Source organism: Staurois parvus, unplaced genomic scaffold, assembly GCF_062004578.1.
Source record: "Staurois parvus isolate SC_StPar_1 unplaced genomic scaffold, SC_StPar_1.0 ptg001252l, whole genome shotgun sequence".
NCBI lineage: Eukaryota > Metazoa > Chordata > Amphibia > Anura > Ranidae > Staurois > Staurois parvus.
The window spans coordinates 2,798,935-2,822,817 of NW_028319048.1; the positions used below are offsets into that span (position 1 = coordinate 2,798,935).

General features: G+C 46.1%; 1 protein-coding gene across 1 annotated transcript; it reads left to right on the plus strand.

The window, feature by feature from the left end:
* The first annotated feature begins 526 nt into the window (after nucleotides 1-526).
* Nucleotides 527-22,446, plus strand: LOC149437881 (uncharacterized). Its single transcript, XM_089660533.1, has 4 exons — nucleotides 527-877; nucleotides 4,529-4,655; nucleotides 12,022-12,095; nucleotides 20,226-22,446. The coding sequence occupies exons 1-4, from the start codon at nucleotides 562-564 to the stop codon at nucleotides 20,597-20,599; spliced, it is 891 nt and encodes a 296-aa protein (XP_089516659.1). The 5' UTR covers nucleotides 527-561; the 3' UTR covers nucleotides 20,600-22,446.
* The last annotated feature ends 1,437 nt before the right edge of the window (nucleotides 22,447-23,883 follow it).

Genomic DNA, 23,883 nt, shown 5'->3' on the forward strand with positions numbered 1-23,883 from the left:
CGGTGATTGACAGCCGAGACACTGCTCATGCGCACCCCCTACGCGGAACTGCAAAATCATGTATATATATATATGCATGATTTTGCACACTCCGGCTGCCCTGTAGCAGTATTTCTGCTATAGGGCGGAGGGGAAGCAGTTCCTATTCTCTGAGAAAAAAAAGGCCTGACTTTGGTGACAACCATTACTTCTTTCAATTTGGAGTGATTTCCTCCCACTTCCTGTTGTGACTATGGGACAGGAAGTGAAGAGAAATCTCCCTAATAGGACACAGATGGAAAAAAACAAAACAGAAATATAATAAAACAAACAAATAACCATCCCTTATGGTATCCAAAAATAAAAAATAAATACAAGTTTTTCCTATAGTTGTGTGTAAGATACAAGGGTAGGACCCGGTTTCAGTTTGTGGCATGTTGTTATACCTGTGTGCAAGGAATGTAATCTGTATAAGAAACATTTCAGCACACTCCCATCACCTTTGTACGCAGCAAACGTGGAAGCAAATTTTACCAGAAACAGAATATCACAGAAACAAGACACTGGGCAATCTCTCCAGCAATGGACGCCGCAGACAACAAGCAATTCATCCTTGATTTTCATCTTCCAGGAGGTTCCTCAGAGGACCAGACATACACCAGGGTGCTCCTGCAGCTGTTTGGTTATGCCGGTCATGGCAAATCGGCTTTTGTCAACTCCTGTATCTACACCCTTGGAGAAGACGAATTCCAGACCCGTGCCACAACTGGATCAACTGAAACCATTATCACAACGAGGAGAAACATGTATGCACTTACTGATACCATCTCCATCGTGGACAACAGAGGATTCAGAACAAAGGACGGAGCTGAGGAAGCGGTGACTTTTGCACAACTAGGTAATCTATAAAATATTTTCTTTGTCAACCTATTATGCTTGGGAGGAAAGTTCATACAATGGTAATGAAATGTCTCATAAAATATTTTTATATTGTATTCAGCTGCCCCAAATCTAATGAATTTGTTGCCATTTTTCACTTTTGAATAGAAAGTTGCAAAGACTGGAAACATTTTGCCACAAACCTCTGACAATGAAGGAGGTCCTTTATGTCTAATGTCAGCATTTTTGGTTGGTAACATGGTGTAAAAAAAAATACCGATGGACTATAACATAGACTATAATCCTATAGAGAAAACAGCAACAGATGGTGTCATGGTGAGGGGGATTTACTAAAGCAAATGTTCAATTATCAATTATTAACCACCACATTGCCACGCTATAGCCGAAAGACGGCTACAGAGCGGTTCTCTGAGTCTGGGACGGTGTCTATAGACGTCCTCCCAGAATGCGCCTTGTAGGCCAAATTGCTCATCTTGCTGCCTCTTCCCTCGAGGTTTCTCTACATCAGGGGTCTCCAAACTTTCAAAACAAAGGGCCAGTTTACTTTAGGGGGTCAGACTGTGGCCAGTGGGAGTAGAAAATGCTCCGCCATCACAATATCATAGGCTTGGTGGCAGGGCTTTTTTTCTCAGAGAATAGGTGCAGGTACTCCCCCCTTCCGAGTCACCCCTTGTCTCCATCCCTCATCCACCTTTGAGCACTGTCCCTTGGTCCCACCTCTCAGTACAGTCCTTTTAGAGAATACAGAACCAAATATAATTCTGTGGTGCTGGGTAACTTGTATGGAATGTGTTAATGATAACAAAAAACAGCAGTAGAATAGACCCCCTGCAGCCAGCAACAATAGATCACCCCCAAGAAAAAATAGACCTCCTCGCAACAAATACCCCCCCAGCAATAATAGACCTTTGCTAGAAACAATAGATCTCCCAGCAGCCAGCATCAGTAGATCCTTCCCAGCAACATAACACCCCCTCCAGCAGCAATAGTTCTCCCACAAGCCACAATAGAGCCCTCATCAACAACCATAGACCCCCTGCAACAATAGATCCTCCAAGTGACAACTGATCCTCTACAAGCCAGCATCAATAGATACTCCAACACACCCCAGTAGCCCTAGCCATAACATACATTTAGTGATGGAGGTGCTGGAACTGTGTTCCCCCATATTCCCACTGAAATAAAGCCCTGCTTGGTGGTCAGTGGGAGTAAAAAAATGACATAATTGGTGTCAGTGGGAGGAATAGTGCCCCATCATTACTGTCAGTGGGATGAATAGTACTCTATAATTGGTATCAGTGGGAGGAATAGTGCCCCATCCTTACTGTCAGTGGGAGGAATAGTGCCCCATCATTGGTGTCAGTGGGAGGAATAGTGCCCCATCATTGGTGTCAGTGGGAGGAATAGTGCCCCATCATTGGTGTCAGTGGGAGAAATAGTGCCCCATCATTGGTATCTGTGGGAGGAATAGTGCCCCATCATTGGTGTCAGTGGGAGGAATAGTGCCCTATCATTGGTATCTGTGGGAGGAATAGTGTCCCATCATTACTGTCAGTGGGATGAATAGTACTCTATAATTAGTGTCAGTGGGAGGAATAGTGCCCCATGATTGGTGTCAGTGGGAGATTTAGTTCCCCATCTCTGGTGTCAGGGGGAGTTATAGTATCTTGTCTTTGGTGTCAGTTGAAGGAATAGTACCCCATGATTGATGTCAGTGGGAGAATTAATTCCCCATTTCTGATGTCAGGGGGAGTAATAGTCCCCTAAGGACCAGATAAAGGCAAGAAAAAGTCCACATCTGGCCCACAGGCCGCAGCTTGGTGACCCCTGCTCTAAGTTATTACCACCTTCTCCTTTCTTTCTACTTCATGTCCTTGAAAAGCAAACAAGACATTTTTTTACCTTAATACATTCCCTGCATTAAAATGGTTGCAAAGGCAGAAAGTTGTTTAAATTCTCTGCATTAAGGTAAAAAGCCTTCTGTGTTCAGCTGCCTTACCCCCCCCCCCTCCCCAAATACTTACCTGAGCCCAATCTCAATCCCCAGAGCAGTGGCTCCCTCCTCTCTCTTCCTCTTCACTGGACATTGGCTCTTGCTACTGTTAGGCACAGCCTGTGAGGGAGGAGCAGTGGTGTTGCTGAGCTGCAATGTGTGTGTCAATGGACACACACAGCGCAGCTTGGGAGTAAGTCAGCACTAGTATCTCCATAGTAAGTGGCTTGTTATAGGGGCACTTGGAAGGGGAACGGAGTCAGGAGCACTGGTGGGTGACCACAGAGGTGGAGGTTGGGGGCTGTTGTGTGCAGAACCATTGTAAGTATAATCTGCTTATAATTTTAAGAAAAAAAAGATCCCGATCATTTTAAAGTGATACTAAAGGTTCTTTTTTTCTGCAAAATAACAAACATGTTATACTTACCTGCTGTGAGCAGTGGTTTTGCACAGAGCAGTCCAGATCCTCCTCCTCTTGGGTCCCCTGCCGGCACCAGGAATGCCTCCTTTCTGTTGGGTGCCCCCATAGCAAGCAGCTTGCTATGGGGGCACCCGAGTAGGCATTTTGCCAAGCTGCTGCTCTGTGTGTCCATTCATACACAGAGCTGTGGCTTGGCCTTGCCCCCTCTCTCTCCTCATTGAGGAGACTCACTGACTGGCTGTGATTGACAGCAATGGGAACCAATGGCTCCCTCAGCCAATGAGGAGGAAGAGACCCAGGACAGCTGAAGCTGTTATGCACATCGATAGAGGCGATAGGACTCAGGTAAGTATTGGGGGGTTGGGGGCACTGCTGTACACAGAAGGTTTTTAACCTTCATGCATAGAATGAATAAAGGTAAAACACCTTGAACCTTTACAACCACTTTAAGGTAGTAAATGTCCCATTATTTGACCCCCCCCCTCCCCTTCCCCAAATACTTACTTGAGTCCTCACTCCATCCAGCGCTGTGCCCGTCTGTGGTGGCTCTTTTCTCCCTCCATGCATTCACAGAACACAAAGGCAGCAGTGGGAGTCATTGGTTTCTGTTGCTGTCAATCAAATGCTGTAGGAAAGGAATGGGAGGCAGGACCGAACTGCGCTATGCATGTCTATGGACTCAGGAGTGGATCCACAGGTGTGCCACCATAGCAAGCGGCGGCTGATATTGCCCGTCGTCATTGGCCACACATGCAGGAGTTCCATGAGGTTCGGCATCACCGAATTTGTACAGTGAGCGGCTCACTCTACAGGGGTGGACAGGCAGGTAAGTAACGTTAGAGGAGAAGAGGCAAAGCATGAGTCTGCTGCATTACAATTCCTGCCTGTCTGACAGTTTTTCTTTTTTTAGTTAAAGTTCCACATTAAATAAGTGAATTTGCACTTAGAGGATGCCCTGAATCTGGCTGACTTCAGTCCTCCTATCATGGGCAAGCCAACATCTTTATTTTTTCTTTAATTTTCCATACAGATGGTAAGATATCCTGAACAAAAGAATTGTGCTTTCATTTTCTCCTCATGTACTAAGCTACTGTAAGTGAGAAAACTGACTCTGCAAAGTGGTCATGCTCTAATCTTTAGTAAATTGGCCCCGATGTGTGACGTTATGGTGGACACCAGTCATGTAGTTCCTATAACTCTGGTATCTTTTTAGGTCTGTCTGTTGTCACTCGCAGGTCATTTTCTCCCCTTGGATGAGGAAGTGGTGCTGACTAAGGACTTTGATCAGATAATGTCCCAGGCAGAGGATTCTGACCCAACACCAAACTACACCGATTTTATTGCCCCCATATTTATTTACAGGTATGGATCTATAGAAAGCTTTGCATACATTGTTATGACAAAATTATAATATTTGATGTATGTTTTGTGCTGCTTTGCATGACTGTAATTAGCTATAAAGTATAACCACTTGTGGACCGTCCCATGTACTGTTACTGCGGCAGGTCAGCCGCTCTGCGCTGGGAACATACATGTACGCGATCCGGCATTTCCGGGTATGGGGAGCACATGCGGGTGCAATGCCCATCTGTACTGTCATTTGGTACAGAACAAGACGGTCAGCAGGTTCTGGCCAATGAGTTATGAATGGGACCTGCTGATCAGCTTAGCGAATCACAGTACAGAGTCTTTAGTACAGTGACAGTGTACAGCATTATCACTGAAAACTGTATTAGTATCACTGGCGATGTCAGTGTCAGTCAGTTCCCACCCCAGTGTCAATTAGGGGTTCATTTACTAAACCTGGAGAGTTCAAAATCAGGATCATTTCTGCATAGAAACCAATAAATTGGGCAAATAAATTGGCTGAATGTCTTAATCAAGAAATATTACAGAATTCAGATTGCAGTCGTAATTAATACATGTCTAATGAAATATTACACACTTTTAAGAGACGTGTTCTACAGGACACCTCTGACTCACACAATTTGAGGGGGGGGGGTTATGTTAGCCCAGGGGTGTCACATTCAGTTTCATTGCAGGTTGCATCAATAGTATGATTGCCTTCAAAGGGCCAGTTGTATCTATAAGACTAGAAGTCCAGAGCACCCCCCCCCCCCATCCTGTACATCAGATGTCAAAACCTTCCTCACCATCAGAAGTCAAGAGTTCCCCACCAGGGATGGATCCAGCCCGTCCGATCTGGGAGAGCAATAAAAATGTCAGAAGGGCAAAAAATGGGAGGTCAGCAGGGCAGAGCACAGGGGTCAGCAGAGCTGAGGATAGATTACAGCAGAGCTGAGGGCAGGGGGTCAGCAGAATGGAGGACAGGGGTCACAACTGGCAGGGAGTAGGACAGGGGTCACTGCTGGCAGGGCTGAGGACAGGGGTCACAACTGGCAGGGCTGAGGACAGGGGTCACTGCTGGCAGGGTGGAGGACAGGGGTCACTGCTGGCAGGGTGGAGGACAGGGGTCACTGCTGGCAGGGCTGAGGACAGGGGTCACAACTGGCAGGGTGGAGGACAGGGTTCACACCTGATAGGGCTGAGGACAGGGGTCACTGCTGGCAGGGCTGAGGACAGGGGTCACACCTGGCAGGGCTGAGGACAGGGGTCACAACTGGCAGGGTGGAGGACAGGGTTCACAACTGGCAGGGCGGAGGACAGGGATCACAACTTGTACGGCGGAGGAAAGGGGTCACTGCTGGAAGGGCAGAGGACAGGGGTCACAACTGGTAGGGTGGAGAACAGGGGGTCACACCTGGAAGGGAAGAGGACAGGGGTCACAACTGGTAGGGTGGAGGACAGGGATCACAACTGGCAGGGTAGAGGACAAAGGTCATTGCTGGCAGGGCAGAGGAAAGAGGTCACAACTGGCTGGTCAGAGGACAGAGGTCACAACTGGCATAGCAGAGGACAGGAGTCACTGCTGGCAGGGAAGAGGACAGGGGTCACTGCTGGCAGGGAAGAGGACAGGGGTTACTGCTGGCAGGGAAGAGGACAGGGGTCACAACTTGTACGGCAGAGGAAAGGGGTCACTGCTGGAAGGGCAGAGGGCAGGGGTCACAACTGGTAGGGTAGAGGACAGGGATCACAACTGGCAGGGTCCAGGACAGAGGTCATTGCTGGCAGGGCGGAGGAAAGGGGTCACAACTGGCTGGTCAGAGGACAGAGGTCACAACTGGCATAGCAGAGGACAGGAGTCACTGCTGGCAGGGAAGAGGACAGGGGTCACTGCTGGCAGGGCAGAGGACAGGGGTCACTGCTGGCAGGGCAAAAGACAGGGTCACTGCTGGCAGGGCAAAGCCCCCCCCCCAGAACCCCCATAGATCTGGTCATATTCCCCACCATCCCATATACCACAGTGCACTCCCTACCTTGTGCCGTGGCCAGGAAGAAGGGCAGAGCTGCTGACACGAAGGGAGGGGGGCAGAGATGAGCCCCTCAATGGCTGCACAGAGAAGCACAGCATCTGGTGAAGGAGTTTTGTCCTCCTCTTTGTTGGCAAGTGTTTGGAACAAGGTGGGGGAGGAGACAAGAGGGGTGCTGCAGTTGCAGGAGAGGTGCAAGGCCACACGAAATGGCCAGGTGGCCCAGATTTGGCTCATGGGACTTGTGTATGACAGATGTGTATTAGCCTATGCCTAATAAATAACATGTGTATAGTCTCACTTGTAGCTTTTAGACACGGAGCATATATGTATCTTCACATAGCCTTCTATAAAGTCTGCTTGTCTCACTTCTCCCAATCTTCATCAAATAAAAAATATATCAATTCAATTCCTAAGGGCCCCCCCCCCCCCTGTTTTTCCATTGTACTATCGCAGTCCCACTGACAGGAATGGTTCAGGTAGTTGTGCTAATTATCTAACTATGGTAGAAGATGGGTCGTTTCTGACACCGGAGCTTTTGGTGTCCCTGGGGTAGCACATTGTTGTTAAGAAACATAATGATTTCATATAGCAAAAGAATGACATTGCCATTGAGTAGGAAAGAGAGAAATGAAGAATTCTAGTTTTGTCAGAGTCTGGTTATGACATGAATAGGGAAGGCACAGCAACAGTGTAGGCAGCTTGGCTTCTGTATCATGTGACCGCTGTGATTGGCTCTCAGAACTCTTACATGATTGGGTGTCTACCTTGCTGGCTCTCTGATTGGTAACAGATTAGTCCATGTGGTGGGAGTGCTCAGAGAGCGTTCTCACGGCACACAACCAGCATGAACACGTGTGTGCGGGGGGGGGGTCGGCATTAAAGTGGTTCTAAAACCTCAAGGTTTTTTATCTTAAGAAAAAGGTAAAAAAAAACCTTCTACGTCACAGACTCGCCCCCTTACCCCTCCCCCCCCCCACCATGCTTACCTGAGCCTCATCGTCAAAGCTGTGAATGAGAGCTGAGGCTCTCCTGGCTTTGTCTCTCCTCACTGGGCAGATTGATAGCAGTCATTGGCTCGTGCTCCTGTCAATCAACTCCACTGATAAGGAAGTGGGGGGCAGGGCCAGGTCCTGCTTGTAACCGAACCGGACCCCGGCTGCAGTAGGGTATTCCGTTATATTCCCGCTTCCCTGTTCGAACACAGATCCACGGACACCACCGCTGACCATACAGGAAATAAGACAGGACCAGACTCTTCTTAAGACAGGAAGTGAACTGCTTTATTTTAACAAAAACACAAGATATATACACAGGGCGAGGAAATATAACCAGGAGCAGGAAACACATCAGCAGGCCCACCCATCAGGGGGAAGGGCTGCTGGTAACACCCCCCACCAAACCAAGACACATAATAGAACAAAGGGATACACCACCTAGTAGTAGACAATAGAGCAGTGGTTCTCAACCTGTGGGTCCCGACCCCTTTGGGGGTCGAACGACCCTTTCACAGGGGTCGCCTAAGACCATCAGAAAAACATATTTCTGATGTGTAAAGAGCAGCTACTGTGTAGAAAGCAGCTGCTGTGTTGAAAGCAGCTACTGTGTTAAAAGCAGCTACTGTGCTGAAACAGCAGTATTGGAGGTAAAACGACACTTCATGAATTATAATTACTGGGTAAATAATGTTATGGTTGGGGGTCACCACAACATGAGGAACTGTATTAAAGGGTCACGGCATTAGGAAGCTTGAGAACCACTGCAATAGAGGAACACATGCATCCCATAATAGTTTGCTGGCAAGCAAGACACAATAGAACAATGGGGCAACCATGTGGCAGTGAACAATGGACAACCCCCACACCCAACCTGTACATGTCTACACAATATTCAGACAGAGTACCCTGCGCCCCTAACAGGCACAGGGTGGGCTACACATAAGAACAACAGGAGTCCCCCCACCCCCAAAAGTCACTCCCGTCACATATCTCCCCTTTCGGCAGGAAACTAACACAGGAGTAAACCCCAGATAGATGGACTCCGAAGTTAGTCTGTACTTCCAGTACCCCAATGCCAGCACCCACACAGTACCCCAAGCAAATTGTCCCACACCAAGCATTACTCACCCAGCCAACCTCTGCCTCTCCCGTAGAACATACCTGCCGCTGGGGAGAAGTATGGGCTGGTCCTTCTCCCTGAAGTCCTCTCAGCCGCTGGGGAGAATACCGAGTGGCTGGGCCGACTCCATCATGCGGTGGAGGATCTGGGCCGACTGCCCAGCATCCCTGGGGTATCCCGGTGGCAACTGTATTCTCATCCAATTTGACTTGATTGACATCCCCCAGTGTTTGCAAAGTAAGGCTGACATTATCTTGTCCCAATGCCAGACCCTTTTCTGGGGTTGTGTCAGTGGAGACAGAAGTCACATCCACGGACAACAGCTCAAGCTGCTGTTGTGAGGTGCCGATTGCATCCTCTTCCTGTATCTCCTGCGGTGCTGATTGTTGTGGGCAGAGGTCAACCACGCCATGCCCTGATGCCAGCTCTTCTGTGGGAAGCATGCCGGCTGATTCCTCCTCAGCAGAAAAGTCAATCAAATCCCCAGTCTCTGGAACTGGTGTCTGGGGATCGGGGTTCACCATCTCCTGTCCGTGGAACTCAGAAGATGTTACCGGTGCTGGGCAGAGTTCAGTACTGTTTGGCCCTGTTGCTAGGTCTTCTGCTGGTTCCTCCTCAGCAGAGAAGTCTATCAAATCCCCAGTCTCTGGAATTTCCACTGCTGATTCTTGGGCATGCTGCCGAACATGTTTTAGCAGTTGCCTGTATGTCCTTTCCAGAAGCAGTTCTTTCATCAGCAGGTATTCCAAATCTGGTTCAAGCTCTGAGACCCCTGTGAGACCAAACATGGCCTCTCTGCCTTCTCATAACTCCTCCAGGGTAGCTTCTCCTTCATCGCCAAACACAAAATGATCTGTAAGGCTCTCCCACAGCAATCCAGGGCCACCAAAGTCATATCCCTCTGGAGAGCATTCTGTTGACACCCCTAAATATTCCTGCTCTGGGTACCATTGCAAAGCTGGATATCTGTTGTCCAGTTGTATCTCCTGCTGGACCAGTCTGTCCAACTCAGTCACCCATTGCTCCGGGTTGTCGCTCTCCCAGGAACGGCATCCGTAACTGCCGATGGTCCCTGGCCCGTTCCCCTGGGGTTGGATAGCACTTGCTTTTGTCCATAGCAGCAGCCTGGAGGGCTCCTCTCCAAAGGACCTCCCAAATCTGCTGCCTGAGCTCCAGGTACTGATCCGTAGACACAGTCCTGGGGTATGTTGCAAGAACAGTCTGCAGCAGCCCTGGGAACTCTGATGCCAGGTTCATATCTCCACTGGGGTGACTGACGTCTCTTTCCTGATCTTGAATCTCGGAGGTGGTTTGGACGTGTTCACAGCTTGGAAGCACAATCCCACCGCTTGCCACCAATGTAATGGAACCGGACCCCAGACTGCACTTGGGTAAATCCATTAGACTCTCGCTTCCCTGTCTGAACACAAATCCACAGACACCACCGCTGACCATACAGGAAATAGACAGCACCAGACTCTTCTAAAGACAGGAAGTAAAACTGCTTTATTTTAACACAAAACACAAGATATATACACAGGGCGGGGAAACACAACCAGGAACAGGAAACACATCAGCAGGCCCACCCATCAGGGGGAAGGCCTGCTGGTAATACCCCCCACCAAACCAAGGCACATAATATAACAAAGGGAAACACCAGGTGGTAGTAGACAATACAGGAACACATGCATCCCATAATAGTTTGCTGGGAGCAAGACAATAGAACAATGGGGCAACCACCTGGCAGTGAACAATGGACAACCCCACACCCAACCTATACATGTCTTCAGAATATCTGGACAGAGCACCCTGTGCCCCTAACAGGCACAGGGTGGGCTACACATAAGAAGAACAGGGGTCCCCCCACCCCCAAAAGGCACTCCCTTCACACCGCTGTCTGTGTCACTGGATGCAGCAGCAGGGCTCGGGAGTGAGGAGTGCAGGCAAGGCACCTGAGAAGAGGAGGATCGGGGGTCACTCTGTGCAATTCTATTACACAAAGCAGATAAGTGTAGACATGTCTGTTATTGAAATAAATGATTACAACGACTTTAATGCTATTTTCTTGCTGCCCTACACACTCACCGGCCATATTATTAGAAACACCAGTTCAATTGCTTGGTAACTAATTGGTGCTAATTAGCCAATCACATGGCAGCAACTCAATGCATTTAGGCATCTAGACGTGGGGAAGATGACTTGCTGAAGTTCAAACCGAGCATCAGAATGGGGAAGAAAGGGGATTTAAGTGACTTTCCAGGTGAAATGGTTGTTGCTGCCAGATGGACTGGTCCGAGTGTTTCAAACACTTCTGATCTACTGGGATTTTCACACACAACCATCTTTAGGGTTTACAGAGAATGGTCCAAAAAAGAGAAAATATCCAGTGAGCGGACGTTGTGGGGAGGAAAATGCCTTGCTGATGTCAGAGGTCAGAGGAGAATGGGAAGACTGGTTCCAGATGATAGAAAGGCAACAGTAACTCCAATAACCACTTGTTACAACCGAGGTATGCAGAATACCATCTCTGAATGCACTACATGTCCAACCTTGAAGCAGATGGGCTACAGCAGCAGAAGATCACACCGGGTGCCACTCCTGTCAGCTAAGAACAGGTAACGGAGGCTAAAATTCACACAGGATCACCAACATTGGACAATAGAAGATTGGAGAAATGTTGCCTGGTTTGCTGAGTCTGGATTTCAGCTGCGACATTCAGATGGTAGGGTCAGAATTTGGCATAAACAACATGAAATCATGGATACATCCTGCCCTGTGTCAGCGGTTCATGGATGTGCAGCCAACAGATCTGCAGCAAATGCATGATACTATTATTCCTATATGGACCAAAAACTCTGAGGAATGTTTCCAACACCTTGTTATATCCATGCCATGAAGAATAAAGGCAAAAGGGGTTCTGACCCAATACTAGCAAGGTGGACCTAATAAAGTGGCCGGTGAGAGTATATGAGTTACATTGTAGGCAAGCAGTTATAAGTTGAGTTGTCAATTTTCTTTGAATGTCATTTCATGTGGGACTGTCCTGCAGCAGTTTGTGTCCCATCCTCTACCCACAAGTCCAAATTCAAGAGGTTTGTCTTTCTCAGCTAGTCTTCCCAATCATTTATAGACATACAAGATGTCAGGAGGTGAATCAACTTTCCTATCTAAAAAAAAATGAAATATCTTTGAAGAAAGTTGGTATATAAGGACACTAAACTTCTTTGGTTTTCTTCTAGTGCGAGGCACAAACTTCCACAGGAGCAACTTGATGAAGTGCACAGTTTTTTCATGAACTGCAGAGATATGACAGGTAACTTCACTTCTCAGATGTTACAGCTGTGTACAAATTGGCCAGTGGCAGGATAGTCTTGTATCAGTGAAAACAGAGGCAGCCTCAGTGAACTGTTGGCCAGTTTCCATCCACCAGTCAATGTGGACCTCTGAACACTTGATGAATACACATTTCACCCCCCCCTTCCATAAGTTCTTGAATCACATAGTGGTGGTACCTATAATGGAGGAAGAGGCCCAGGATGCTATGACAGTTATTCAAGGACATTGAACAAGAAGGTGTGAATTTGTTTGGAACCCATGCAAGCTCTCTGTCAGAATGGAGAGGGCACAAGCAGTTAAGGGTTCCACTTGCTATGAACCAAAACAGCACATTTTTTAGTAGCAATCCAAGAAAACAAAAACCAGGGCACTCCTCACTCATGTCACTCTTCTTTCTGTATATATATAAAAAATATCTATCTCCCTCTCTATCTCTCTCTTTATATACAGTCAGGTCCATAAATATTGGGACATCGACACAATTCTAACATTTTGGCTCTATACACCACCACAATGGATTTGAAATGAAATGAACAAGATGTGCTTTAACTGCAGACTGTCAGCTTTAATTTGAGGGTATTTACATCCAAATCAGGTGAACGGTGTAGGAATTACAACAGTTTGCATATGTGCCTCCCACTTGTTAAGGGACCAAAAGTAATGGGACAGAATAATAATCATAAATCAAACTTTCACTTTTTAATACTTGGTTGCAAATCCTTTGCAGTCAATGACAGCCTGAAGTGTGGAACGCATAGACATCACCAGACGCTGGGTTTCATCCCTGGTGATGCTCTGCCAGGCCTCTACTGCAACTGTCTTCAGTTCCTGCTTGTTCTTGGGGCATTTTCCCTTCAGTTTTGTCTTCAGCAAGTGAAATGCTCAATCGGATTCAGGTCAGGTGATTGACTTGGCCATTGCAGAACATTCCACTTCTTTCCCTTAAAAAACTCTTTGGTTGCTTTTGCAGTCTGCTTTGGGTCATTGTCCATCTGCACTGTGAAGTGTCCAATGAGTTGTGAAGCATTTGGCTGAATATAAGCCGATAATATTCCCGAAACACTTCACAATTCATCCGGCTGCTTTTGTCAGCAGTCACATCATCAATAAATACAAGAGAAGCAGTTCCATTGGCAGCCATACATGCCCACGCCATGACACTACCACCACCATGATCACTGATGAGGTGGTATGCTTAGGATCATGAGCAGTTCCTTCTCCATACTCTTCTCTTCCCATCACTCTGGTACAAGTTGATGTCGGTCTCATCTCTCCATAGGATGTTGTTCCAGAACTGTGAAGGCTTTTTTAGATGTCGTTTGGCAAACTCTAATCTGGCCTTCCTGTTTTTGAGGCTCACCAATGGTTTCCATCTTGTGGTGAACCCTCTGTATTCACTCTGGTGAAGGCTTCTCTTGATTGGTGACTTTAACACACATACACCTACCTCCTGGAGCGTGTTCTTGATCTGGCCAACTGTTGTGAAGGGTGTTTTCTTCACCAGGGAAAGAATTCTTTGGTCATCCACCACAGTTGTTTTCCGTGGTCTTCCGGGTCTTTTGGTGTTGCTGAGCTCACCGATGCGTTCCTTCTTTTTAAGAATGTTCCAAACAGTTGTTTTGGCCACGCCTAATGTTTTTGCTATCTCTCTGATGGGTTTGTTTTGTTTTTTCAGCCTAATGATGGCTTCACTGATAGTGACAGCTCTTTGGATCTCATCTTGAGAGTTGACAGCAACAGATTCCAAATGCAAATAGCACACTTGAAATGAACTCTGGACCTTTTATCTGCTCATTGTAATTGGGATAATGAGGGAATAACACACACCTGGCCATGGAACAGCTGAGAAGCCAATTGTCCCATTACTTTTGGTCCCTTAACAAGTGGGAGGCACATATGCAAACTGTTGTAATTCCTACACCGTTCACCTGATTTGGATGTAAATACCCTCAAATTAAAGCTGACAGTCTGCAGTTAAAGCACATCTTGTTTGCTTCATTTCAAATCCATTGTGGTGGTGTATAGAGCCAAAAATGTTAGAATTGTGTCGATGTCCCAATATTTATGGACCTGACTGTATCTATCTATATATCTGTGTATCTCATACACAGTTGTGTTCAAAATAATAGCAGTCAGACATCACTAACCGGATCAGTCACTGTTTTTGGTAGAAATGATATTTCTACATGGCAAATAATTTCCTAGCAGGTGTAGTAAAGTAATAGAAATCCAACAGACCCAACAGTCATGACATGCATGCTGCTGATTCTGTGTCATTGAATCACTCATTGAAAGGGGCGTGTTCAAAATAATAGCCGTGTGGAGTTCTATTAGTGAGGTCATTCATTCTTTGAAAAACAGGTGGCAATTATTGCCCTTATTTAAGGAAGGAAGGCAGCAAATGTTGTACATGCTGGTTACAGTGCATTTCTCTCTGAAATTCTGAGGAAAATGGGTCGTTCCAGACGTTGTTCAGAAGAACAGCATACCTTGATTAAAAAGTTGATTGGAGAGGGGAAAACATATAAAGAAGTGCAGAAAATGATCGGCTGCTCAGCTAAAATGATCACAAATGCTTTAAAATGGCAACCAAAACCTGAAAGACGTGGAAGAAAGCGAAAAACTACCATTGGAATGGATAGAAGAATAGCCAACATGGGGCGGACTCAGCCAACAATCAGCTCCAGGAAGATGAAAGAAGGTGTGACGTTCCCTGTGAGGACTGTTACAATTAGAAGACGCCGATGTGAAGCCAAGCTTTCTGCAAGAAGTCCCCGCAAAGTCCCACTGTTGGGAAAAAGACGTGCTGAAGAGGTTACAATCTGCCAAAGAGCACATTGACCGGCCTAAAGAGAAATGGCGCAACATTTTGTGGACTGATGAAAGTAAGATTGTTCTTTTTGGGTCTAGTGGGCGGAGACAGTTTGTCAGACGACCCCCAAACACTGAATTCAAGCACAGTACACTGTGAAGACAGTGAAGCATGGTGGTGCAAGCATCATGATATGGGAATGTTTCTCATACTACGGTGTTGGGCCTATTAATCGCATACCAGGGATCATGGATCAGTTTGAATTATTATTATTATTACACAGTATTTATAAAGCGCCAATAGTTCGCTCAGTGCTGTACATTACAAAGGGGGACAGAACAATACCAATACAATGCAAAACATGAGGGAATTGAGGGCCCTGCTCTTTCGAGCTTACAATCTAGGAATACATCAGAATACTTGAAGAGGTCATGCTGCCTTATGCTGAAGAGGAAATGCCCTTGAAATGGGTGTTCCAACAAGACAACAACCCCAAACACACCAGTAAACGTGCAACATCTTGGTTCCAGACCAACAAGATGGACGTTATGGAGTGGCCAGCCCAATCCCTGGATCTTCATCCAATAGAAAACTTGTGGGGTGACATCAAAAATGCCGTTTCTGAGGCAAAACCAAGAAATAGAGAAGAACTGTGGAATGTGGTCCAATCATCCTGGGCTGGAATACCTGATCACAGGGGCCAGAAGTTGGGGGACTCCATGCAACACAGATGTACAGCAGTTCTCAGAAACAGTGCGACTACAACCAAATATTCATGAAGTCATTCAAAGGAAAGCAAAATCTTCAAACATTTCTCAGTTTATATAGTGAATGTTTGAGTTTGTAAAGAAGAATACAAAACACTGCGATTTTTTTGAACCGTCTAATATTCACTTTTCTTCAATTTGTTTTAGAGGAACAACACAAATTTGATGTATTTTTCTTCATGTTGTGATTTGGAATAGAATGTGTTGTGTTCCCAATGCATTTGTGTGGATGGAAATAAAAACTATTAGAAGGATTTTCAGCTTTATTCACTTTTTTCAACACACTGCTATTATTTTGAACACAACTGTGTATATATGTGTGTGTATATATATATATATATATATATATATATATATATATATATATATATATATTTACTCACTTAGATGAATGCATTACTCTGATACTGCATCTGTCCCCTGACGACTCTGCACTGAGAACTGAGCAATCAGACACCCCAGATCAATCAGTTCTCACCTCCATTCTGAAAAGAAAACCAACCGGGACTGTCAGTCACCAGCTGTTTGCTCTGCCCCTCAGCACTCACTGGAACGCTGAGCTGTGGAGGGGGCAAGAAGGGCTGCCTCAGGCTCTCAGCAACTTGAGAGGCTGAGCCAGCTGCCGGTCCAGGTTGCTGGGTAAATCCCGACAGTAGAGTCGGGATTGATCCAGCGCCTGGACTAGCTGAGTGACCTCTGTAGGCTGAAAGCGGGCCACAGTCATGCAGAATGAACTGCACTCCTGTGATCCATAGGAGAAATATGGCCAAAAAAGCTTTGCAATTTAAATTGCAATTGACACAACACCTTGACACTCCTCACCATCTGAGGACTGGTAAGCTGCAATATACCGTATTTTTAGCTCCATAAGATGCACTTTTCCCCCCCAAAAATGGGGAAAATGTCTGCGTCTTATAGAGCAAATATAGAGTGGCCGGCCTAGTATTCCCCCCCGTTGCCGCCTCCGTGTTAGAATACCGGGCTGGCTGCTTCGATCTGCCAGAACCTGCTCCTCGGTCCAGCGATGTCTTCACTGGCCGTCTTCTCTCCCCGGCTCCGGCATCTTTAGTGTGGGTACTCGGCTGTGACAGCTTGCGGCTTCATGGCCGGGTGCCCAAAGCGCATATGCGAGAAGCGCTGCACTTTGTGAATGGCCCCATAGTCTTCTGGGACCTGTTATGTATCCCAGAAAACTACGGGGAGGGAGGACAGCTCTGCGGAAGTGGGAGCAGGTACCTGTCAAATTCAGGTACCCACTCCCCAAAGGTTTTCAGTCTCTGGTCATCTCCTGTACTGTGTCCGCAGTCTCTGGTCATCTCCTGTACTGTGTCCGCAGTCTCTGGTCATCTCCTGTACTGTGTCCGCAGTCTCTGGTCATCTCCTGTACTGTGTCCGCAGTCTCTGGTCATCTCCTGTACTGTGTCCGCAGTCTCTGGTCATCTCCTGTACTGTGTCCGCAGTCTCTGGTCATCTCCTGTACTGTGTCCGCAGTCTCTGGTCATCTCCTGTACTGTGTCCGCAGTCTCTGGTCATCTCCTTTACTGTGTCCGCAGTCTCTGGTCATCTCCTTTACTGTGTCCGCAGTCTCTGGTCATCTCCTTTACTGTGTCCGCAGTCTCTGGTCATCTCCTGTACTATGTCTGCAGTCTCTGGTCATCTCCTGTACTATGTCCGCAGTCTCTGGTCATCTCCTGTAGTATATACAAAGTCTCTGGTCATCTCCTGTAGTATATACAAAGTCTCTGGTCATCTCCTGTAGTATATACACAATCTCTGGCCATCTCCTGTAGTACATTCACAGTCTCTGGTCATCTCCTGTAGTACATTCACAGTCTCTGGTCATCTCCTGTAGTATATACACAATCTCTGGCCATCTCCTGTAGTACATTCACAGTCTCTGGTCATCTCCTGTAGTACATTCACAGTCTCTGGTCATCTCCTGTAGTATATCCGCAGTCTCTGGTCATCTCCTGTAGTATATCCGCAGTCTCTGGTCATCTCCTGTAGTACATCTGCAGTCTCTGGTTATTTCCTGCACTATCATTCACCACAAAACCAACGCCTCCTGCGCTCAAGGACTCAGATCAGAGGAGAGCCAATCAAATGATTTGATAATGTTCAACCAACAATGATCAAAGGTTGTGCAGCTCTACCACGAAGTTCGGGAAGCTCGATAATGACTGTAGTAAAGAACAAAAGAAAAGAGCGCACAAACTTTGCGCATTACCTCAGTAAATTATTCATGTATTTATTAATAAGTTATACTCACAAGAGTAGCAGTAAAAACAGCATATAGCATCCAAAATCAACACAGGGTTAAACAACACGTGCAAATGCCATCCAGAAGGGAGATAAACTCTTGCTCTACTGACGTGTTTCGAAGGGAGATCCCTTCTTCCTCAGAGCTTCAAAGTCAGCAAAAGGGGACCTAAATGGTTTCCAATAGCAATCAGTTTTCAATGTTCAAAGGAACTGACAGCCTCTCTGTTAAGTGTTTACTATGTGTCTTTATCCATTGGAAGCTTTTGGCAAAACTGATCTAAACACTGAAACACGGACACACTGTGGCTAAAAGCTTCCTATGGATAAAGACACATAGTAAACACTTAACAGAGAGGCTGTCAGTTCCTTTGAACATTGAAAACTGATTGCTATTGGAAACCATTTAGGTCCCCTTTTGCTGACTTTGAAGCTCTGAGGAAGACGGGATCTCCCTTCAAAACGCGTCAGTAGAGCAAGAGTTTATCTCCCTTCTGGATGGGATGTGCACGTATCTCTTGTGAGTATCACTTATTAATAAATACATGAATAATTTACTGAGGTAATGCAAGGTTTGTGCGCTCTTTTCTTTTGTTCTTTACTAGAGTAATTTCCTGTACTATGTCTGCAGTCCATTAGTTCAGAATATTTTTTTTTTTGTTTTCCCCCTCTAAAATGTAGGTGCGTCTTGTGGAGCGAAAAATACGGTATTACATTTGTGTTCTTGTGTTCACATACACTTTCATTAATTTGTTTTTGAGATCATATACAATTGTATAGCATTTTCTCCTTCTACATATATTTTGTATAAATACACAAATGGCCAGTAATGCACCTGTCCTTGAATGCAGTAAATCTACGATCAGTGCCAGGGTTGCCATTTTTATAATTTTTATTTAAAAAAAAAGAAGAAAAAAAAGCGGCATACAGAAAAACAAAGAAAGTTCAACTGAACCTTGATAAACAATATTTCAAAAATCTAAAGATACAATTATTCCATAGAGATGCCAATTTGAATGTGACTCAGCGCCTGTAATGTGATCTCAGGTTCTGCGCTGAATTATGAGAGTTGTCAGGAGCCATATGGCCAACTCATGCACTCTCACGGCTTCAACTACCACCTCTATGCCGACGACACACAAATCTATCTCTCAACCCCCCACCTCACCCCCTCGGTCTCCGCCCGAATCACACACCTACGGAGCGACATATCAGACTGGATGTCACTCCACTTCCTTAAACTGAACCTCTCCAAAACCGAGTTTCTTGTCTTCCCCCCAGCCTGGAGACCACCCCCCACTGACTTCTCCGTCACATCCAACAACGCCACTATCAAACCCGCCCCACAAGCCAGAGTACTTGGTGTCATTCTGGACTCCAACCTATCCTTCCAGCCCCAAGTCCAATCTTTAACAAACTCATGCAGACTCCGCCTCCGCAACATCGCCAAAATCCGCACGTTCCTAACCCCAGAAACCACTAAACAGCTCATCCACTCCCTCATCATATCACGACTCGACTACTGCAACTCCCTCCTCACTGGCCTGCCTCGCCGCTGGCTATCCCCGCTTCAGTCCATCCTGAATACGGCTGCCAGACTCATTCACCTTTCCAACCGCTCCATCTCCGCTACCCCCCTCTGCCAATCCCTCCACTGACTTCCAATTGCGCAACGGATCAAATTCAAAATCCTAACACTGACGTACAAAGCCGTCCACCATACTGCCCCGAACTACATCACTGACCTAATATCCAAGTACCGCCCAACACGCACACTCCGCTCCTCACAAGACTTCCTCTCTAGTTCCCTGGTCTCCTCCTCCCATGCCCGCCTCCAGGACTTCTCCAGGGTGTCACCCATCCTCTGGAACTCCCTGCCCCAACCCATCAGATTATCACCTACTCTCCTCTCCTTTAGGCGCACCCTGAAAACCCATCTCTTCAGGGAAGCCTACCCCACCCCCTGCTAACTTGCCGACCTCCTCCACTCATGTTTTGCATTGTATTGGTATTGTTCTGTCACATGTTCTGTCCCCCTCTGTTATGTACAGCGCTGAGCGAACTATTGGCGCTTTATAAATACTGTATAATAATAATAATAATATGCAGGTTCCCATTGACATGGATGTAAAGAAGAACATTTCTTGCTGCACACTGAAAAGGAAAGGCCATTCTTAATATGACCATAAAAATAAACTTGTTAAAGGTAGTGAACTCTTGGAAGTTTACATTTTCAACTGAAATTTCCTATTTTTTATCATAATGACAGGGGTTGTTCCTATTGTTGTCCTTACACACACATTTAAGAACGACTACAAAGATTTAGAAGAAAAGTTTAGACGTGCGGGAGCAGGAATAGTGCTGGCCATTGAGAATTACACCGTCACGGACCACATGAAGACTCCAGGGCGGTGCAATGATATACAGAAAGTGATCGTGGAAGCTTTAAAAGATGTTGGATTCCGCCTGACACAGCCAAGGGATCCAAAGAAAGAACGTATACAGCACAAGAAGGTCCTTCAGAAATGTGCACATAAATTCATACTTACCGAGACAAAAGCAAAACCTAAAAAAGAGGAGTATGAGAGGCTGAAAGCTCTGGCAGATAAAAGATGGTTTAAAAGGTTTCCGTTTGATAACTAAAACACACTTTTATGGTTCTCGTGTATGAAGACCACTGCAGAAAAAAAAATAGGTGATCAAAATTAGCAAATCAGATCAAATTGGACCTTCCCCAATGCTGACATAAAGCTTTGCTAGTTGTCTTCTAGAAACAGCTAAATACATAATAAAAGTTACTACTAGTTCCCACCAGTGCTTCTTATGTAGAGCTCCCCCCGCAGGGGCTGCTTGTATCTTGCCCAGCCTTTCCCCTAGATCTTCTCCCACAGCCAAGCACACCACATTTCTTATACCAGGTGCACACAACGTTCACTTATTACTCCAATCATCAGTCTGGGGGTTCTAGCTTCTCTGTTGTCTTTATTTCATTTATGGAACTGGGAAAGGGAAGGGATATAATAGGATTCTCCAAATCTAACTATGACAATTGAGGACAGCTTATCTGTGGGCTTTCCTTAGTGAATCTGTGTAGCCGACTGTACAAACATGGAGCAAAGTCCCTCTGTAGATATGCAGACTTAGTGGAGAGTTGCTCTCCTGGGCAGCCAGTGTCCCCTCTACCTTACACCCAGTTGCTGATTATATAGGTCTCGAGGGGGTTAAATAGCACAAGTCCCATCATTCCTGTAACACAGTCTGTACTCATAAGGCCCTTTCTGCAGGTTACCTTCCTCTGTGATACCTGACAGGATCTGTAGACATCCCGCCTCAGTCATCTCTCAGAAGCACCCTGGGTTTCAGCATTCTGGCCCTCGAATTGCTCACCCGAGGCCTCCTGGCAGCAGGAGCCAGGGGAGACAGCCACCTCCCCTGGCTGGAACTCCCTTCTCAGAAAAGAGGAAGAAGAACTCAGATCCCATGTGCTCACTGAGTATAAATACTAGTACCCAGCATGCTCAGGGGCACGGCTCTCTGTAATTGGCTGGAACTGCACCCATATTCATGCTCCTGATCTGTATGGATCACTCCTGTCCACCCAGAATCTTCCAAGGCCTCCTGGAAACAGAGGAGCCAATCACAGCAGCAGCACTGTGTGATACACAGGATATCCCACGTAACAATTGTAGCTTCATGTTAAGCAGAAAAACTGCTATGTTTTGCCTAACAGTCTTCTGTTAATTGCTTCCCTGCCGCCCTAAAGTATATATACTGCTACAGGGTGGCAGGGGTGAGTAAAATCACTTATACATACGTAATTTTTCATTTCCGGGTAAGGGGTGTGCGCGAGGCGCGCTGGTGCCCTACCTGCTCCACCATTCGCGGTCGTGGCTGTCATTCACCAGGTCCCGGACGGTATTTACTTGATGGTGCCTTGTGATTTCCGGTGATCACCGATGGAGAGGAGGATTGTTTTGTTTACTAACAGTTCTCCTCCCTGTCAGCTCAGGCACACTGCACAGCACAGCCATCTAGAGCAGTGTGATTACAGTGAAGCACACAGACCCCGCCCCCTAGTAAAACACTCCCTACACACAGTTAACTCTTTGATCGCCCCAGATGTTAACCCCTTGCTGCCCAGTGCCATTACTACAGTGTCAATGCTTTTTTTAGTACTGATCAGTGTATTGGTGTCACTGGGGATGTCAGTGACACCAAGTCAGTTCCCCCCAGTGTCAGAATGTCCCGCTATAAGTCGCTGATCGCCGCCATTACTAGTAAAAAAAAAAAAAAAAATCCCAGTATCTTTACCATTTGAAAATGCTATAACATTCACATAAACCAATTAATTTACACGTATTGGGATCTTTTTTAGCAAAGACACAGAGAAGAATACATTTTGGTGTAAATTTATGACAATTTTATTTTTGTTAAATTTTTACTGGACATGTTTAATAGTAAAAAGTCAATAAATTTTTTTTTTCTCAAAATTGTTGTTTTTGTTTTATAGTTCCAAAAAACCACACAGGTGATCAAATACCACTGAAAGAAAGCTCTATTTGTAGGGAAAAAAAGGACGTAAATTTCATTTGGGTGCAGCGTTGTATGACTGCGCAATTGTCAGTTAACGTATTGCTGAGCCGAGACTCAAAAAATGGCCTGGTCAGGAGGGGGGGAGATCCTCTGGAGGGGGAGGGGTTAAGCAGGAAACCACGCTATGCTAAACTAGACTATGTAAATCCTAGAAACCTACACTTCCATAGAAAAAAGCCTAGGTATTCCATCATATGACCACTGATTTCACAAACACATCCCCATCCTCCTCTGAATAATTGCTACAAAAAAAAACCATCTAATCTAAATATCCCTTTTACTCACCTAAATCCATGGTCATGTGATGTACTGAGCACTGAGTCTGTTGTCATCAAGATTGAAAAATAGTGGGCGGGTCCTCATTCAGGTGGTCTCTCACTGGGTGATGATGATGCTTCCAATTGGCTGTCCAGCAAGGGGGGCTCAAGAGACTGTGAGCCAGGCTGCGGCCGGCATGGATGAAAATGCTGGATTGTTGGCAAAGCCCAGCGGTGGGTGGAAGACTCAAGCAAGTGAACTAATTTGAAAGCCTTAAGAAAAAAAAAAAAATGTAATGGGGGGAGGGTACTGAGGTGGATTGGGTAATGGTCAGAGGGAAGGTCTTTAAGGGGTTTCCAGTTGAAGTAATCTTCAGTAATGCTGCCATAACGCTTCCATTTCTTCCCTAAAAATATGGGAGCCTTTCCTCATCTCCCCTAAACATACAGTACATGGTGCTACTACAATATCTTACTGTGGGATCTTGTTAGGTTGATCCACCTTTTTATCAGCCATGAGCCAAACTCACTTCCTGTGATATGTGAAAGGTTGTAGAATCTCTGTAATTATAAATAACTGTTCATTAAATGACCTCTCATCCTGACCGCTGCCTACAGCTATTTCCTTTTGTTCAAAACGTATAATATAAAGCATTGGATCCCATAATATAGGGCGGGTATCCAAATCTCCAGGTATGCTGTCTGCTGTTAGGGGTATAGACAGGGGCGGACTGACCTTTTGGAAACTCTGGCACTGCCCGAGGGCCCGGGGTCAGTAGGGGGCCCCATGAGATGCCCCTGGGACCTTTTTCATAAACTTTTTTGAGTTTGGGCAAGGACACAGGGGCCCCATGATCCCCTATTGCCCGGGGGCCCCATGAGTTGTCAGTCCGTCCCTGGGTATAGATGAAATTAGTCATTACTTTTATGGGAAGTACACATTTTCCTTTGTCTACCCAAATCCGTGCGTACAATTACAAATAATAATCCGTCACCGTGCACATAATTCTGTGAACATGGGAACTAAAGAAAAAGGCATATTGACACACAGTAAGCTGACTACCAAAATCCACCATG

Bases quoted from the DNA above. Each gene is read 5' to 3' on its own strand.
- LOC149437881 (XM_089660533.1), top strand. From the start codon at position 562: ATGGACGCCGCAGACAACAAGCAATTCATCCTTGATTTTCATCTTCCA. The intron at 878-4,528 runs GTAATCTATAAA...TGTCACTCGCAG, and splicing joins GGTGACTTTTGCACAACTAG to GTCATTTTCTCCCCTTGGAT. The intron at 12,096-20,225 runs GTAACTTCACTT...TCATAATGACAG, and splicing joins GAACTGCAGAGATATGACAG to GGGTTGTTCCTATTGTTGTC.